The sequence below is a fragment of the Microcebus murinus genome, chromosome 3 (genome assembly GCF_040939455.1).
Source record: "Microcebus murinus isolate Inina chromosome 3, M.murinus_Inina_mat1.0, whole genome shotgun sequence".
NCBI classification, from domain to species: Eukaryota; Metazoa; Chordata; class Mammalia; order Primates; family Cheirogaleidae; genus Microcebus; species Microcebus murinus.
In genome coordinates, this window is record NC_134106.1 from 77,360,708 (window position 1) to 77,381,227 (window position 20,520).

At 34.2% G+C, this 20,520-nt stretch overlaps 1 protein-coding gene across 1 annotated transcript in view; it reads left to right on the forward strand.

Moving 5' to 3' along the window:
• The window catches only part of VWA3B (von Willebrand factor A domain containing 3B), a 218,312-nt gene that overhangs the window by 97,181 nt on the left and 100,611 nt on the right, over window positions 1-20,520 (forward strand). Inside the window, 3 exon segments of the mRNA XM_076001008.1 lie at window positions 557-711; window positions 4,144-4,282; window positions 5,671-5,802. Coding sequence (XP_075857123.1) covers window positions 557-711; window positions 4,144-4,282; window positions 5,671-5,802 — 426 coding nt within the window.

A 20,520-nucleotide genomic window follows, 5' to 3' on the forward strand; every position in this document is an offset into this window, starting at 1 on the left:
TGTGCTCATCAGTTAGTTCCACTTTAATAGTGAGTACCTGTGGTGTTTCTTTTCCAATTCTTAAGACACTTCACTTAGGAGCATGGTCTCTAGTTCCATCCAGATTATTGTGAAAGGTATTAATTCATCTTTTTTATGGCTGAGTAGTGTACATATACCACATTTTATTAATGCACCATGAATTGATGGGCACTTAGGTTGATTCCACATCTTTGCAATTGTGAATTGTGTTGCAATAAAAATTCGAGTGCAGGTGTATTTTGATGAAAAGTCTTCTTTTCCTTTGGGTAAATACCCAATAGTGGGATTGCTGGATTGAATAGTAGGTCTACTTTTAGTTCTTTGAGGAATCTCCATACCTACCACTGTTCATGACGTCTAGCACTGGGGCTCCATATGGAGCAAGCACCAGAACATATTTGGCTGATCTAATGATCAAATGACTTTCAGTGGGGGTGAATGCTAAGAGTTGTGTAATAAGGCAAAAGTGGAGGTGCCATCTAGAGACTTCTTTGCATGGTTTCCAAGTGGCTTCTGTCCTTTGTCCTTTCCTTAGGAGACCTACAAGAAGACAGTCCATGCCAAATATTGCAGCAAGTTTGTCCATGCTCCCTGGAAGGATGGGAGCTTGGTCCATGTCAACATCACCAAGGAGAAGTGCAAGTGGTACAGTGAGAGAATTCATGAAGTTCTGGCCCAGATCCAAAGGAGGTTGGTGTATTTGCAGGAGGGTACAAGTGTATGGTCTCTTTTGAAATTCAAATCTGCTTGATCTCTTTCTTTCCCTTCTTTATTTTTAGTTGTACCTATTTATGGGGTACAGAGTGATATTTTAACATGTGTATATAATATATAATGGTCAAATAGGGATAATTATTAATAGTATATCCATCATCACAAACATTTATTATTTGTTTGATAAAGACTGTATGATTTAAATTTTTATAAATTTATTGAGACCTATTTTGTGGCCTAGAATATGAAAAAAAATCTGCTTTTGTTGGGTAGAAGGTATTATAAATATCAATTAGCTCAAGTTGGTTGATAGCATTTTTCAAGTCTTTCATATTATTACTTATTTTCTCAGTAATTGTTCTATAAATTATTGAGAAAAGAGCATTGATATCTCAAACTGTAGTTATCCCAACTGTAGCCTTCAATTCCTCTTTCGGTTCTGTGTTTTTTTTTTTTTATATTTTCATACTCTTAATAGGTGCTTGTACATTTAGAATTGTTATATTCTCTAGATGAATGGACTGCTTTATAATTATGAAATGTCCTTTTCATCTTTGGTAATATCCCTTATCCTGAAATATACTTTGATATCAATTTAGCCACTCCAAGTTACTTTTGATTGTTGTCTACATGGTTTATATTTTTTCTATCTTTTTTCCTCTACCTGTCTGTGTCCTGTGTTTAAATGGGTTTCTTGTAGACAAAATACATGAGTATTGTTTTATTAATCTAACTAGACAATCTTTGCCTTTTAATTGGAGTGTTAAGATCACTTACATTTAATGTGATTATTGATTTGGTTGGATTTAAATCCAAGATCTTGCTATGTATTTTCCTATTTGTCCTGTCTGTTCTTTGTTCTCTTTTTGCTCTTTTTTATTTTTGTCTTCTTTTGTTTGAGCATTTTTTGTGATTACATTCTATCTTCACTATTATCTTGTTAACTCAACCTCTTTGTTTTGTTTTGTTTTGATGTATGTGTGACAATTTAGCATTTGCAATATGCATCTTTAACTTATCACAGTCTACCTTCAAATAATATCACTTCATGTATATTATAAGAGCCTTACAACTTCCATTCTCCCTCTGTCCTTTCTATTGTTGTTCTATACCATACTTCTTCACATGCTATAAACCCCGCAATACATTAAAAGCAATCAATTTTCTTATAACTAGATTAAAAATTAGAATAAAGGTATCTTATGTTTATTCACATACTTGATGTTTCTTTTGCTCTTTACTCCTTTGTATGGATTCAGATTTCCATTTGGTGTCATTTTCTTTCTACCTGAGGAGATTCCATGAATATTTCTGGTAGTGCAGGCCTGTTGGTGATCTCAGCTATTCTCATCTGAAAAACTCCTTAATTTATTTTAGAAAGATATTTTTGCTAAATATAGAAAAAATTATAGTTTTACAGTTTTATCATTCAGTACTTTAAAAATCCTTTTCCACTGTCTTCTGGCTTGTATGATTTATGATTAGAAGGCTCCTGTCACTTTTTTGTTTGTTACATGTTATGTCTCTGGCTGCTTTTAAGATTTTTGTTTATCACTGGATTTCATCAATTTTATTATGACATGCCTTGGTGTGGTTTTCTTCATTTTGCTTCTCTTTGGGTTCTTCGAGCTTCTTGGATCTGTAGATATATATTGTTTTAATCAAAATTAGAAACATTTTGGCCATGTTTTTTTCAAATACCTTTGTCTCCCCCTTTCCTTTCCTTCTTAGACTCTAATTACACATATGTTATACTCCTTGATATTATTCCATGGGTCACTTATTCTCTGTTATGTATTTTTGTCTTTTTTTCTCTCTGTGTGTTTCACTTTGAATTGTTTCCTATTGCCTTGTCTTTTGTTCCCTGATCTCTTCTTCTCCTAATGTCTAATATACTATTAATACCATGGAGTATATTATTTATTTCAGAAACTGTAGCTCTCTAGAAGTCCCATTTGGATCTTTTTTTATATATTCCATTTCTCTCTTCATTCTGTTCATTCTTCACCTTCTTGAACATGTGGATTACATTTATAATAGCTGTGTAACATCCTTTTTAGCTAGTTCTAACATCTATGTCAGCTGTGTAACATCTTTCTCTGCTAGTTCTAGCATCTGTGTCAGCTGTGTAATGTGTGTTTCTGTTAGTTCTGGCATCTATGTCATTTTTGAGTCTGTTTCTGTAGATCAGTTTTTCTTCTGGTTATGGATCATACTTTCCTGCTTATTTATATGTCTGGTATTTTTTATTGGATGCCAGACATTTTGAATTTTTCATTTTTGGGTACTAGATTTCATTGTATTTTTTAAAATATATGTTCAATGGTGCAATTAAATTACTCAAAATCAGTTTGATCTCTCTGGGACTTGCTTTTAAGTTATATTAGAATAGGTTCAGGGTAGCCTTCAGTCCAGAGCTGATTTGGTCCTACTACTAAGGAAATGTTCTTTTGAGGACTCTACTTGATGCCCCATGTATTAAAAAGATTTTCCTACTCTGGCTGGTGGAAGGTGAACTATTCCTAGCTTTGTGTAATCTCTGATGAGTTGATCCCACCTAATCCTTCTTGGTGATTTGTTCCTTGGCTTCAGTATTTTCTTTATATGTATACCTTGACCATTATTTAGCCGAACTCTCAATGGTACCCTTCTGAAGATCTCTGGAGCATGTTCTCTCTCTTGCGCTCGCTCGCTCGCTCGCTCTCTCTCTCTCTCTCTCTCTCTCTCTCTCCCCCTCTCTCTCCTCTCTCCTCCCTCCTTTTCAGTATTCTGCCCTACAAATTTTACTTGCCTAGGCCTTGCTGAACTTTGAACTTGATTTCAAATATTTTTTCCATGGTCTTCCCTTACCTCTACCCAACAGGCTTTGTCTGCAGCTGTGAACTTCATTTACATGCTGTGTTGGGAACCCGAGCATGAGCCACAGAAGCAGTCCTTCTCACATAGCCTCCTTGGTTATTCCAGGGCTCTGGTGTGGCTTCATACTGTCCATAAGCTTCATTGAAGCTTCAGGAATATGCTGCCTTTACTAGCTTAACTGTAGTCAGTGATATTAGAAGAACAAAGAGTCTAAAGTCATAGCTAGAATCCTGAAAATATCAGATGACTAGAAGTAATTTATATTTGACTTTGGCAACTACATGGATTTATTTGTCTCCCATATTGATTATCTGAGTTCTGTTTTACTTGGATTGATGATGGGCAGTGCAGGGGGTGATAAGGAGCCAGCCTAAACATAAGATTTTCTACAGAAGAATACTCAAAGTTAATAATTCACTCACACAAGACTGGGTATAAACAACATAGCGCAGCTCTGGCTTCTATAGTTGCCAGTTCTTAGGAATTGAGGAACATGTGCTTGTTTCCCGCAGACTCTAACCATTCACTTCCAACCTATTTCCTGCCTAGGATCAAATGGCTACAGGATAGCAGTCAAATCCTCTTTGGAAAAGTGCATAACGATTGCATCTACATCCTCATTGATACGTCTCACTCGATGAAGAGCAAACTGGACTTGGTGAAGGACAAGATCATTCAGTTCATACAGGTTAATGGAAGGGTCAGGTTCATTCTTTTGGGGTCCTGTGCATCATAAATGCATCTCTACCAATCATCATCTGTAATCGTTTATGAGCAATGGACAGGGGAGTTTTGCACTAAAAAGTCTCTAAGAAAGCCAATTCAGAAAAAGCTCCTTTTTGCCAGTGAAAGAATCATCATTTCTGCTTTGCAAGCAGACCCTTTCTCTGGTGGGGTTTTCTGTCATGCTTGGGTTGCTTATGGGAGTTTCTATGCTTATTGTTTCAGATTTTCTCTATCCTGAAATCTGTGGTGTATACATATTAATATATATTGTTTTCTAGATTGTTTTCCAGATACTATTCCTCTTGGCATTTTTATTTGAATTTCAAATGTTTATTAGGGATATTGTGTGCACTGGCCCATGGGAGGAGTATAGGCTGATGGTTAGGAGCTAGCAATTCTTATTCTACCTGTGCTGCCTCTAAGTTATCTGGCTGGAAGCAGGTTGCTTTAAGTTTCCTAACTCCTAGTTTCCATACCTATTAATACAAAAGGGTATCATAGTTCTGTCATCAGTTCATAGTATTGATGTAAGTATTAACTACAGAAAATTGTGGGGAGTGTTTGAGAAATATGAAATACAGTATTTAATTTGACAAACCTCTTGGAGAAATAGGGACTGATGGAAAGCAAGTGAATAAATCTGCAACCAAATGATGATAATGTTTTGGATTTGTTTTCTTTAAGCATATTATATTTAGATTGCTTATTTGGTATGCCATTAATGCTAGTATTAAACTCAATATTTAATGACACATTATATATAAACATATACACATATATGACATATATTCATACATGTATACATATATACACATTTGCAAAGTTCTTTTTTTTGAGAGAGAGTCTCACTCTGTTGCCCAGTGTAGAGTACCGTGGTATCAGCCTAACTGACAGCAATCTCAAACTCCTGGGCTCAAGCAGTCCTGCGTCAGCCTCCCGAGTAGCTAGGATTACAGGCATGTACCACCATGCTCAGCTAATTTTTTCTATATATTTTTTTTTAGTTGTCCAGCTTATTTTTTTCTATTTTTAGTAGAAACAGGATCTCGCTCTTAGGCTAGTCATGAACTCCTGAGCTCAAACGATCCACCCGCCCTCAGCCTCCCGGAGTGCTAGGATTATAGGCATGAGCCACCGTACTTGGCCTGTAAGGGTCTTAACATACAAATTGTGTAAATTTTATTTAAATGCCTTTTGTACTGGAAAAGATTTTCCCTATGGGATATAATTTTTCACTTCTTAAACTGAAAATAGATATCATAGTGATTAGAATTTACCAAACTGTGAGCTGTCCTAACCTTTTCTTACATTTGAGTGGTTTTATGGTTAAATAATAACTGTCTCTTACAGGAACAGCTGAAATATAAAAATAAATTCAATTTTGTGAAGTTTGATAGTCAAGCAGTTGCTTGGCAAGAAAAACTTGCTGCAGTCAATGAAGATAATTTGGAAAAGGCTCAGTCCTGGATTAGAGACATTAAGGTAAAATGGACATTAAATATGGGAGAAGAAGTTTGAGTTTCTCACCTACATGTTAAATTTATTCACAGGATAAAAATTCTTGAGAAGTGTTTTGTGCTCCCAGGATGTCAGTGGCTTCATGTAGACACTCATTTTGTTTACAAAGGTCCCATTAATTCAATCTCATTTGTCAAATCATAAAGTTTAGATAAGCCTTTATTCACAGGACTCTATTTCCAGATCTGCCTTTGGCTCAGGTCTTAGCACCTTTATGAAAACACATTTCAAAATACAATTTTTTTTGTACTCAGACATTCAGATTTGTTTCTTCTGAAACTTTGTTATTTTTACAAAAGATATGTTGCCACTATTCTTAGCAGTGGACCTTGCTCAAGAGTAATGAACTTGTGGAAACATAAAGCACAATCTGAGTGTTTGGGATTGAAAGCAAGGAGAGAGAGGGCAGGAGGGTATAGTAATAAGGTGAAACTATTTCCTGAAGCCTGTATTTTACTTGGAGACCTTTAAAGCTACTGTTCTTGGCATTTACACAGACTATGGGAAGGGTTTTTCTTTCCCCCAATTTTTTCTTGTCTTGAACTTCCCTTAATTTTATTAATAAAAGTTATCCAGAACCATATAGCAGTCCCGATATTTGAGATGCACTAAAATTGAGACTAAAGGTTGTTCTTTAAAAGTCAAATAGAGATCAAAACATCTTTAAAATAGTTCAGTGCCTGAGTTTAGAGCTTAGATTTGACAGGAATCCGCAAATGGACATTAGCACATCTCTCTGAGTGTTAACCAAAGCACAGCCTGTGCTGTCACTGATCTGCACCAGGGTTCCCTTGGGATTTATTTTTCAAAATGGAAGGAGGAAATCTGTTCTACAAGGAATAATAATGCTTGTAAGATTTTCACCTTACTGGCCACCTTATCCTGGGAAAGAATATTAAATTCATACCCAACTTGTTACATTTTCAGAATTAACCAGTGAAGTTATTTGCGACATATATTTTCTTCTTTTACAAACTTAGGTAATAGGAAATATCTTGTTATTAATAATTCAGGACTCACTTATTAATAATTCAGAGCTCACCTAATCAGGGCTTAGGGTTTGTAATAACAAGATATTATGTATGTAATCTCACTGGATAAAAACATCAATTGGTTCTACTTCACATAAAAATCACTAATGAATAGAGTCAGCCATATATTTAGATTTTAGCTATTTGTCTAAAATAAAACATAAATAATTCTTGTGAAGCATGATTCTGCTATCTTTAAAAATCTTCACTGATGCTCCTTTGTTTGATGCATGTCCAAAATTCATTTTCAAGAAAACCAAGGATAAAGAAAACATGGTATTAGATATACAATAGAATACACATAGCCTTTAAAAAGAAGGAAATCCTGTCATTTGCAACATCATGCATGAACCTGGAGGACAGTATATCAAGTGAAATAAACCAGGCACAGAAAGAAAAATACTGCATGCTCTCATTTATATGTGGAATCTAAAAAACGTCAGACTCTTAGAAGCAGAGAATAGAATGGTGGTTATGGAGGTAGAGGGGAAGGTGTGGTTGGGGAGATGTTGGTTAGAGAGAACAAAGTTTTAGTTGGACAGGAAGAATAAGCTTTGGAAATCTATTGCACAGCATGATAGCTATAGTTAATAACAGTGTATTGTATACTTGAAAATTGTAAGAGAGCAGATTTTAAGTATTCTCATCATACATGCCAAAAAAGTGTGTGAAATGATGGATATGTTAATTGGCTTGATTTCATCATTCCACAATGTATACATGCATCAAAACGTCACATTATACCCATAAATATTAATATATACAATTGTTTTTCAATAAAAAATTAATTAATTAAAATAATAACAATAGAGAAGACCAAATTCTATTATTCTTTCTGCTAGTTTGGTCCAGTATCAACCTGGCAACACTCATGGTCTTCTGAGCCTGCTCTGTGCTGGTATCACAACCAGGTGCCACCTCCTGACCACCTTTCCTAGGGTTCTGTCCATCTGGCATTCTCCCGGCTTTGCCACCACCCTCTTTTCAACAGTGGCTTGTCAATAAAAGACTATTGAAATTGGACTCAAATGGAAAAGTTGCTCTGTTTACCATCTGAGCTACATTTCTGCTACATGAATCCTGCAGGAGGGTTTTATTTTATTTTTAACTTTTAAATTTGAAATAATTTTAGACTTACAAAAGAGTTGCAAAAATGGTACATAGAGTTTCCATTTACCCTCACCTAACTTCCTCTATTGTTCACATCTGACATAGTCATGATATAAATATCAAAACTAAGAAACTCCCACTGATACTATTGACTAAATTACAGACTTTTTTCAGATTTCATCAGTTTTCTCCATAATGTCCCTTTTTGTCCAAGATCTAATCCAGGATCTCACATAACATTTAGTTACAGCACCTCTTTAGTCTCCTCCAATGTATGACAGCTTCTTGGTCTTTTCTTGTCTTCTATGACCTTGACACTTTTTAAGGATACTGGTCAGATATTTTGTAGAATGTCCTTAAGTTTGATTTCAGTTTGATTTTTTCTGATGTTTTCTCATGGCTACATTGGGGTTATAGATTAGGGGAAGAATACCACAGTGGTGATATGCTCTTCCCAGTGCATCATGTCAAAGCACACATCATGTGGATAAACCCCCTTACCAGTGATGTTAACTCTGACCATTTGGTTAGAGTGGCATCTGTGCTTTGTAAATAATAAATGTTTGGGGGGAGATACTTTGAGACTATGCAAATATCCTTTGTTCCTTAAACTTTTGCCCACTAATGTTAACATTCAATGGTGGATCTTACCTGCAACAATTATGACTGAGCTAATTATGACTGACCTAATGGTGATATTCTATTTCCTTCATTCCTTTTACATTTATTTGTTGGAATTCCTCTATAAAGAAGAGTTTCTCTTTTCTCCCCTTTTGGACTCAAGGTTATTTATTTTACTCTTGTAGTTATAACCCAATACTATTTGTTATTTTGTTATTAAAATTATTCATACTTTAGCTGTTGGAACTCTTTCAGGTTGCCTCTCATGTCCTTTAAACACACATCATCTTTTTATTTTTTTCCTTTAGCACTTCCTGACTTTCTGGCAGTACAAGATAGTTCATCCTTTATTTTCCCAGCTTAGCCCTGGAATCTACTACTTCTCCAGGGAACCTTGGTTTATTTTATTAGAAAATGGTATTTATAAACCAAGATTTGGGCACCTGGGTTTGCTATACTGCTGGATTGTGTCACTGCTTCTAGGCCTTGTCAGTGGAGAGAGAAAAAATTATATATACCGCAGCCCATGTATCCATAAACATCCATATTTCTATATCTATCTATCTATCTGTATTTATGTTAAATAAACAAACAAGCCATACATTCATACTGATACCTCTAGCTCCCATCCAGAGCCACAAAGTTCATTTGTAATGAACCTATGTGCCTATTTGTAACTTCATCGACCACAAGAAACCTGATTCTTATTATCTATGATGTATTTACTTGTATATTCAACCCTAGTGTACATATAAAGTAGTTTCAGAATTGCTAACTCATACTCTATGAGAAACAAATTTGTCAGCTATCATGTTTATGTACTGTTCTTTTTCTCTTTAGCCTTAGTATCCAGTCAAAAAAATGTTTTCTAAAATTTTAAGTCAGAGACTTTCTTACCAACACCTTCATTCAACAAATGGTGGTGCCATTCGTTAGTGATACAGTTAGATTCATTGGACACGGTCTGCATTCCATCTTGGAATCACCCCTTATCCTAGTTGAATCTTATTTTAATTTTCACACAGTAAAAATAACTCTTTTGGTTTATATTTCTCGATTTGACAGATTTGACAAATGCATGTATCTCCACCAAAGTACCAAAGAGAATAGTTTTGTCACTCCTAAAATTTCCTCATATGCCCTTTTGCAGTCAACTCCTCCTTTCTCCTGGAAACCACTGATACCTGACTCTGTCCCTATGGTTTTTCCTTTTCTAGAATGTCATATAAACAAATCATACAATAGAACCTTTTGGTTCTAGCTTCTTTCACTTACCAAAATGCACTTGAGATTCATGCAACTTGTTTCATTGTGAATTAAGAGTTGTTTTTTTTTTTTTTTAATTGATGAGTAGCATCTTATTGATGAGTATGGGTGCATTAATGCATTTACTTTTTATCCATTCCCTGCTGAAGGACATCTGTTATTTCCCACTTAGGGCATTATAAATAATGCCACTGTAAAAGTTTGCATACAGGTTTTCATGTGACTATATGTCTAGAACCATAAGGGGTCTGATATTTTATTTTACTTGCAAACTAATGTAGATACTGGCCGAATACCTGAGACTCCTGGGTCACAGACAAAGGACTTTATTGCTCACAGCAATAGCAGTAGCCAGAGTATCAGTGTTTTCTTGCACCAATTCCTGAACCCCGGTTGATGCACAGTGAAACAAGGAGGACCAGGTGGCACTTGTACATTCATTAGGTTGTGTTAAAGGAGAGGGACCCTGAACTTGGGAAAACCAAATCTCCTGTAATGGACTATAAGAATGCTGGTCCTTTGCTGTGGAGTTAGATATTATCTTTATTCCAGACAATAAGTATGCTTGCTGTTTGCTTTGAAAAGGGACATTATTTCTATTTTCCAAGGCTGTTCCTTATATAAACATCTTGAAAAGATAGATCAGAACAGATAATGCCTCTGCTTGCAAGGAATGTATTTAATAGAAATGCAAGAGACCCATGGAGAATGGTTTCCAACAATAAGTTTCATTTCACTGGGATATAAATAAATACCTAAAAGTGAGTTTTCTGGCTAGTATGCTAAGTATATGTTTAGCTTTATAAAAGACTGCCAAACTGTTCTCCAAAGTGGCGGTACCATTTTGCATTCCATATCAGCAAAGTATGAGAGTTGCAATTACTTTATATCTTCTTCAGTATTTGATATTGCCAGATTGTTTTACTTTAGCTATTCTAATGTGGCTAAAATATATCTAGTGGTATCCTATTGTGGTTTTAATTCTTTTTACTTAATATTAATGCATTTACTTAATACTAATCTTTTCATGCTTATTTGCCATCTGTGTATTTTTGGAGAAGTATCTGTTCAGATCTTTTGCCCTTTTTTTAGTTGGCTTCTTTGTTTTCTTAAGATCGAATTTTTTCATGTATTCTGGACATAAGACCTTTATCAGATGTTCAAATTGCAAATGTTTTCTCCCACCATGTGGCCTGTCTTTTCATTCTCTTAATAAGGTTTTTCACAGAGCAAGAGTTCTTAATTTTGATAAAGTCTAAGTTACCAATTTTTCTTTATGGATTGTGCTTTTGGTGCCATATCAAAACACTCTGCTAAACCCAAAGTCATATGGATTTTCTGTTGTTTTCATCTCAAAATGTTTTGGTTTTACATTCTATATTTAAGACCAGGGTCCATTTTGAGTTCATTTTTGTATAAAGTGTGAGGCATGGCCCAGCAGCATTTGTTGAAATAACTATGCTCTCTCCTTTGAATTACCTTTGCTTCTTTGTCAAAAATAATTTGACTAAATATGTGTGAGTCTATTTCTGTTTCATTGAACTGGGTATCTGTTTTTTTGCCGACATCACACCGTCTTTATTACTGTAACTTTATACTAAGACTTGAAATCAGCTAACCTGAATCCTCTAACTTTGTGCTTCTTTCCATTTTTTTTTTTTTCGGCTGTTATAGTTTCTTTGACCTGCCTTATAAATTTTAGTGTCCGTTGTTGAAATGTACAAAAAAGTGTGCTGAGATTCTCTGATTGAGATTGCATTGAGTCTATAGTTTAGATTCAGGAGAATTGACATTTTAACACTATATATCTCTCCATTTATTTCTTTTTTGTTACTAGTATAAATGGTACTTTTTAAGTTATAAGTTTTAGTTATTTATTACAATTGATTTTTTGTTGTTTTTTTTTTTTTTTTTTTGAGACAGAGTCTCGCTTTGTTGCCCAGGCTAGAGTGAGTGCCCTGGCGTCAGCCTAGCTCACAGCAACCTCAAACTCCTGGGCTCGAGTGATCCTTCTGCCTCAGCCTCCCGGGTAGCTGGGACTACAGGCATGCGCCACCATGCCCGGCTAATTTTTTATATACATATCAGTTGGCCAATTAATTTCTTTCTATTTTATAGTAGAGACGGGGTCTCGCTCTTGCTCAGGCTGGTTTTGAACTCCTGACCTTGAGCAATCCGCCCGCCTCGGCCTCCCAAGAGCTAGGATTACAGGCGTGAGCCACAGCGCCCGGCCTACAATTGATTTTTTATATTGACCTTGATTTATATATTGACCTTGTAAATATCGTTTGACCTTGCTAATCTCATTTATTTGTTCTTGGAGCTTTATTGTAAATTACTTGTTATTTTCAATGACATTTCCTGTGAATAGAGATGTTTTCTTTTTTTTCCTTTCCAACCTGTATAGCATTTATTTCTTTTGCTTGTTTTAATGCACTGGCTAGAACTTTTAGTATGATATTGAATAGAAGTGGTGAAAGAGTACTTAGGTTTTTCTTAATCTTAGAAGGGAAGCATTAAATCTTTCACCATTAAATATTTGCTAGGCTTAGGTGATTTTTTTTTTTTTTGGTAGATGGTGCTTTATCTTTACGAAGTTCTCTTCAACTTTTGGTTTGCTAAGTATTGTCACCACAAATGAATATTAAATTTTGTCACATGTGTTTTCGGCATCTATCGAGCTGATCTGTTCTCTGTTAATATGGTGAATTGTACTGATTTATTTTTGAATATTGAATTGGACTCACATTCCTGGGATAATCTCCACTTGTTCATGATGTATTGTACCTTTTATAAACTCTGTATTACATTTGCTAATATATCTTGTTGAGAATTTTTATGTCAATGTTTACGAGGAATATAGGTCTGTTGATTGCTTTTTTTAGAAATTATTGTCTAATTTTGATATCACGAAATACTGACCTCCTAATATGGAAGTGTTCACTCTTCTTTTTGGGGGGAAGAGATTGTGTAAAATTGATACTATTTTTTCTTAACTGCTTGATAGAACTTGCAAGTGAAATCATCTACGGCCTTAATTTTTCTTTATTAGAAGTTTTTAAACTATGAATTCAACTTCTTTAATAGATATAAGACTATTCATATTAACTGTATCTCTTTGAGTTAGTTTTGGTTATTTGTTTCTTAGAAAGAAGTAGTCCATTTCTTTCAATGTGTTGAATTTATGGGCACAGAAGTTTGCAATACTCCCTTATCACTCCTTTAATCTTTGTAGGGTTTGTAGTGATGTCTCTTTATTCATTTGTAATATTGGTTAATTTTATCTACTCTTTTCTTTTCTTGATTTGTTTGAAGAGATTCTCTTTCTTTCAATTTTATTGATTTTTCCATAGAATCTACTTTTGGTTTCATTGACTTTCTAATTTTCCTAATTTTTTAATTTCATTGATTTCTGTTTTATCTTTATTAGTTTCCTCCTCCTACTTGCTTTTTTAAAAAAAATTAGACCTCTTCCTATTTTGATCTAAGAATTCAATGATACAGATATCCCTCCATATACGACTTCAGCTGCATCCCATAAATTTTGATATATTTTGTAACTATTTTTATTTATTTGAAGATGTCAGTTCTAAGGACTCTGCCTAATCTTAGGTCCTAAAGATTTTTTATGTTTTTTTCCATAGAAGCTTTATAATTTTATGTTTTACATTTAAGTCTATAACCTATTTTGAATTAATGTTTATATAAGGTGTGAGGTTTAGGTTTAGAGGTTTTTAGTGTGGTTTTGTTTGTTTTGTTTTGTTTTGCCTATAGGTGTTCATTTATTCCAACACGATTTATTAAAAAAGCTATCCCTCCTCCATTGAATTGTTTTTTCTCCTTTGTAAAAAATTGATTGGATATATTTGCAGCTCTCTGTCTGGGTTCTCTATTCTGTTCTATTATCATATGTGCTAATGTCTTTATTAGGACCACACTTTCTTGATAACTGTAGCTGTATAATGAGCCTTAAAGCCAGGAAAAATTACTTTTTCCACCTTATATTTCTTTTTCAGAATTGTTTTGGCTATTCTAGGGCATTTATTTTCAATATAAAATTTTAAAACAAGCTTCCCTATATCTATTAAAAGCCTCACTGGCATTTTGGTAGAAATTGCCTTAAACCTATAATCCAATTAGGAGGAATTGACATATTTACTATGTTGATTCCTCCAATCTATGAATCCAATATGTCTCTCCAAGTATTTAGGTCTTCTTTGATTTCTTTCAACAGCATTTGATAAATTTAGTGCACAGATCCTGCACTTGTTTGATTAAGTGTATACTAAATATTTCCTTTTCTTTGGAGCAATTGTAAGTGATATTATTTTTTTATTTTAGTTTCCACTTGTTCATTGTCAGTATATAAAAATGCAATTGGCTTTTGTGTTTTTGTTTTTTTTCACTTTACTAGGCTTATTCTAAGAGTCTTGGTTTTCGTATACAATTGGCCATCTGTATTTGCGGGTTCTACATTTATGGATTCAATACAGTATAACAACTAATTATTAATACATAACATTTACATTTTGTGGTATAAATAATCTGTAGATACTTTAAAGTATACAGGAGGATGTATATGGCTTATATGCAAATTTTATATAAGGGATTTGAGCATCCTCAGACTTCAGTATCCACAGAGGGTCCTGGACCAATCTCCCATGCATACCGAGGGAAACTGTACTTCTTGGGGTTTCTATGTAGACAGTTGAGTAGTTTGCAAATACAGACAGTTGTATTTATTTATTTCCCAATTTCTATGATTTTTATTTCTTTGCCGTATTCTAGTGCTAGAATTTCTAGTACTATGTTGGATAAGCATGATGAAAACAGACATACTTGCCTTTTTCCTAATCATAAAGGAAAAAAAATTCAGTCTTTCACCATCAAGCAGATGATGTTAACTTCAGGGTTTTTGTGCATGCTTTTTATGATATTGAGAAAGTCCCATTCTATTCTTAATGTTTTGAGTTTTTATACTGAATGGGGGTTGAATTTCTCAAGTTCTTTTCTGTGCATGTTGATATGCATATTTGACTTTCTTTATAAACCGGTTGAGATCGTAGATTACATTGATTAATTTTTGAATTCTGAACCAGCTCTGCATGCATGGAATAAATCCCACTTGGTAATGGTGAATTATTCATTTGATACATTATTGGATTAAATTTGCTAAAATTTGGTTGAGAATTTTTGTGTTTAAGTTCATGAGAAATGTTGGTTTGTAATTTTTGTATATGTGTGTTGTCTTTGTCTGTTTGGGGTATCAAGGTAATAGTGGCCTCATAAAGTGAGTTGGGAAGTGTTCCTGCCTCTTCTTTTTTCTGGAGTAGATTATGTAAAACTTGTGTTAATTCTTTTAAATGTGTGATAAAATTCTCCAATACAACTGTATGGGCCCAGAGATTTCTTTTGGGGGGCTTTTTAATTACAAATTCAATTTCTTCAATAGATATAGGAATATTTAGGTTATCTATTTTATCTTAGTGGAGTTATGGTAGGTTGTGGTTTTTGAGAGATTGTTCTGTTTCTTCTAAGCTGTTGAATTTATAAGCATAAAGGTTTTCATTATATTGTCTTATCTTGTCAGTGACTACAAGAGATTTTGTTGATATTGGTAATGTGTCTTTTTTCTTTAACTTGTAAATCTTGCTATTGATTTTATTGATTTATTGATTTTAAATCAATCAATCAATTGGTTTATTGATTTTATTGATTTTTTCTTAAACAACCAGCCTTTGTTTCATTAATTTTCTCTATTAAACAATAGAATTTTATTTGAATTTATTTGAATTTCATTGACTTCTGCTCTTTATTATTTCCCTCCTTTTTCTTACTTTTTTATTTGCTCTTCCTTTACTATGTAATTGAGGTAGGAATATAGACTATTGTTTGAGATATTTCCTTTGTTCTTATGTAAGATTTTAGTGCCATAGATTTCCCTTCTAGCACTATGTTAACTGTATCCCACAAATTTAAATGTTTTACTTAGTTTTCATTTGGTTCTATTTAATTTTTTATTTTCTTTGTGAAAATATTTTTTATTTTATATAAATATAAACTATATGTATTTTATATAAATGTAAATATAAATAAATTTTATTTATATAAATATAAATATAATTATATATATAAATATATTTTATATATATAAATACAAAAATATAAAAAATATTCTTTATTTCTTTATGATTTCCTTTTTTGGGCCATGAGTTATTTAAAGCATTTTTCAAACTTTGCAAGTGTTTTGAGATTTTCATGTTGTCTTTCCATTATTGATTTCCATTTTGATTCCACTATGGTCAAAGTATATACTCAGCACTGTTTGAATTCTTTTAAATTTGTTAAAGGTTGTTCTATGACTGAAGATATGGTTTATTTATGTGAATGTTCAATGTTTATTTGAAAAGAATGTGTATTCTGTTATTGAGTGGAGTGTTCTATAAATGTTAATTAGATGTGGTTAGTTGATGGTAATTGTTCAGTACTTAACATTATTGCTGATTATTTAGTTGTTCTGTCAGCCATTAAAAGTGGAGTATTACATGTTCTCACTTATAAGTGGGAGCTAAACAATGAGTATATATAGTCATAAAGTGGTATAATAGACATTGGAAACTAAGCAGGGAATGAGAGGGGATTGAAGGATAAAAAATTACCTACTGGGTACAATATATACTTTTCTGCTGATGAATATGCTGAAAGTCACGACTTTAGCATTATACAATTCATGCATATAACAAAAATCACTGTACCCCTTCAATTTATTGAAATGAAAAAGAATGAGATACTGAATACCTCCATAATTGTTTATTTATCTGTTTATATTTTTCTTCTCAACTCCATCAGATTTTGTTTCATGTATTTTAAAGCTCTATTGTTTGGTACATACATATTTAGGATTGTTGTCTTCTTGGTGGATTGAGTCTTTCATCATCATGTAATATCACTTTTTGTCCCTAGTAATTTTCTTTGCTTTAAAGTCTGCCTTATGTGATATTAATAGTTATTCTTGCTTTTTAGAAATAACTGTCTGCATAATATATTTTTCCATCCTTTTACTTTCAACCTATCTATGTTGGTATGCCTAAAGTGAGTTTCCTATATACAGCATTTCCTCTGTCATGTAGTTGGTATATTTAGACAATTTATATACAAAGTATTATTGATATTTAAGACTTAAATTTCTCATTTCATTATTTTTTTCTATTTCCTCTGTTTCTCATTTCTCTATTTTTTCCTGCCTTCCTATGGGTTCTTTGAGCATTTATTAGTATTTTGTTTTGATTTATTTGTATTTTTTTTTTAGTATATTGCTTTGTGTAGTTTTTTTAATGGTTGTTCTAAGTAATTCCTTATCACAGCCTACTGGTATTGATGGTTTACTACTTCAAGTTAAGTGTACAAACCTTACTTCCATTTTTGTCCCTTTACTCTCATCATTTAAAAAGCATGTTTGTCTGAAGTATTTCTTTTACATATATTATATAGCATATTAGATGTTGTTAATCTTTTGCTCCAATCATAAAACACAATTAAAGAAACTCATGAAGTTAAGGATTGTGTTTTATGGTTACTTCTATATTTACCCATTCTATTGTTCTTTCCTTTCTAAAAGTCCAAGCTTTCTTCTATTATTGTTCTCTTTCTATTTTGAGAGCTTCCATTAGCCATTCTTTAAGAGTAGGTCTCCCAGCAATAAATTTTCATAGTTTTCCTTCTCTTCCAACCCTGGAGGATATTTTCACCAGTCTTGGCTGGCAGTTCTGTCCTTTCAGCACTTGGAAAATGTTGTGCCACTTCCCTCTGGTTTCTATGGTTTCAGATGAGAAATTGCTTTCATTTGAATTGATGTTCTTTTATAGGTAATGTGTTATTTCTCTTTGAGTATTTTTGAGATTTTTCTTTTTTTTTAGTTTTCAGAAATTTAAATGCAATGTGTCTTGGTGTAGATTTCTTTGGTTTCATCCAATTTGGGATTTGCTCAGCTTATTAAATTGTAGTTTTTGTATCTTTTAACCAATTTGGGGATTTCTTTTTTAGCCATTATTTCTTGAATACTTTTTAAGTCTCACACTCTTTTTCATCTCTTTTCTGAAACTCTAATACTGTGGTCCCCAACCCCTGGGTCTGTGGCCTGTTAGGAACTGGGCTACACAGCAGGAGGTGAGCGGCAAGTGAACAAGTGAGTGAAACTTCATTTACAGCCACTCCCCATCACTCACATCACAACATGAGCTCTGCCTCCTGTGAAATCAGTGGTGACATTAGATTCTTATAGGAGTGCAAACTCTATTGTAAACTGCACAGGTGAGGGATCTAGGTTGCGTGTTCCTTATGAAAATCTAATGCCTGATGATCTGAGGTGGTGATGCTAGTGCTGGGGAACAGCTGCAAATAGAGATTATCATTAGCAGAGAGGTTTGACCACACAATAAATGTCATGCACTTGAATTGTCCCAAAACCATCCCCTACTCCCTCGTCCTTGGAAAAATTGTCTTCCATGAAACCAATCCCTAGTGACAAAAAAGTTGGGGACTGCTGCTCTAATGGTATGAATACTAAATCTTCTTTTTGTCCCAGAGATCTCTGAGGCTCTGTTGATATTGCCATCAGTTGATTGCTTTTCTTATTCCAGTGTGGTATTTCTTATTCTTCGTACAATGAGTGATTTTTTAATTTTTAATTTAATTATTTTATTTTTTAATTATATCCTGGACAGTTGGTTGTTATGTTAAGAGACTATTCCCATTTAAGTCTTCCCATTTATCAGGCAGTCACTGTGTTTAGGTTTAGCATGTTTGTTCTAGCTTACTTTTGTGTGCTTTAGTTCCAGTGACAATTTAGTTTTCTGAGCCATCTCATACTGCTTGACCTCCCACTCAATGCCTGTTTGATGCTATCTGCAGGGGTAGAAGGCATGTCCCTGATCTGCCTGTTGTTGCTAGGTGGCATTTTGGAGTGGGGGTGGGGATACAGAAGTTGCTGGGCCTGAGTCTCCTTATGGCACAGAGTAAGAATGCAGGCAAAGTAAGTACTTACGTCTGGTAAGTCCTCAGTAGATGTTTTTATAGTTACCATTGCCACCATCATTTTCTGGCCTCTCTTGTCATATGGGCTTTACAAGTATGGAATTACTTGCCAAATTCTGAACAAGAAAGGAATCTGGAGCACCCACCATCCTTTCTGTGTTTGCCTACCTACCCTACTCATCTTGAATAGTCTTCCCTGTTGCCTTCACCATAAGATGCCTTTAGCAACACACCCAACTAGAGTAAGATACAGCTTATGCTGGGCATGATCTGTTACAGGTTTCAGCACAGTGTTTGGTGGTGGTTTCCTAGGCCCCTAGCACCATTCTATGAACCCCCTCTCAGGACACAGAATTTGGTCTGGTTTCATAAGTTATATCTAAATGCCTGGCATGTGGTACTCAGATGCTTACTCAGTATATGCTGAAATGAAAGGGAGTAAAGTCAAATGAAGGATCTCTAGGTGAGAGCAACTGAATGGGTCAGGGCATAGAATTCCCCATGTGTGTCTGAGTCTGAGAAACTCTTAATAGAGAGGGCATCTGTGGCATATGGTGAGGCTTTGAGAAGTCTTGGTGGAGGGGGGTGGTATGTGTTAGATATTTATCATTTGTTTGGCCATCAGTCTCTGTTCCCTTATTATCCTGATTCTTGGTATGGGGGCAGAGCCTTTTCAACCTATGGAAGTAGAAAGTTCTGGCCTTCCCTCAGCTAGCGTATTAATAATGTGACCCAGGCACCACCACTCAGAATAACTCCTTTGAATTGAGAGGTAGTGACTCCAGATGGTTGGCTTAACAAGGAGAACCATGGCGGTGGTCACATATATAGATGGTAGCTCCTGGGGTAGCAGTGGCAGTGGGCTGCTGGTCCATCTCATATCTGATACTGACAGTGTCAGTGAGGCAAGTTACAGCATCTGGTGCTTAGTAGCAGGTCTGCCGCAGAATTTAGGGCCTTGCTCCTGGTGACAAGTTCCAAGCCAGGTTTTTCTGCCTGTTTGATGATGCTGTGAGACATCTCAATGTTCTTTTCATAAATTTCCTCCTGTTTGAATCAACCACATTTGGTTTTCTTGCTTAAAACTAAAGCTGGACTAATATACTGGAACTGGGATCAGGCTATTAGCCAACTCAGAGTCCTGTGTATCTACTGATGATCTCTTGGTAAGGATCATTTCTACATATTAAGGAGAGTACATTCCAGTGAATTTACATTTATCTAAAAATAAATTCCTTTTTATATTGATGTGTTCAAGAGAGTTTCTAATTTGTAATTGTTTAATATGATTTAAGAGATTGCCAAAAATCTCTGTCATTATTTTCTCTTGAAACACAATGTGCATATTCTTATCCGTTCTTTTTTTTTTACGTGAAGAGTTGTGGATGGTGTTATTATTGATGTTATGTGTAAGAGAGAGAATGGGCCATAACTTATTCCTTTTTATTAATTCTAATTTTGTCTAATATTTGTTTATTCCCATGATATATAAAGCAGAACATTTAGAGTCCCTCATTCACTACCATGCATCCATAGAAGTCCTAGTAGTGTTTCCACTTACTTGAAAGTGTGTATTTTACCAGAACCTGTATGGAATCAAGTTATGTTAGATATGTCTATG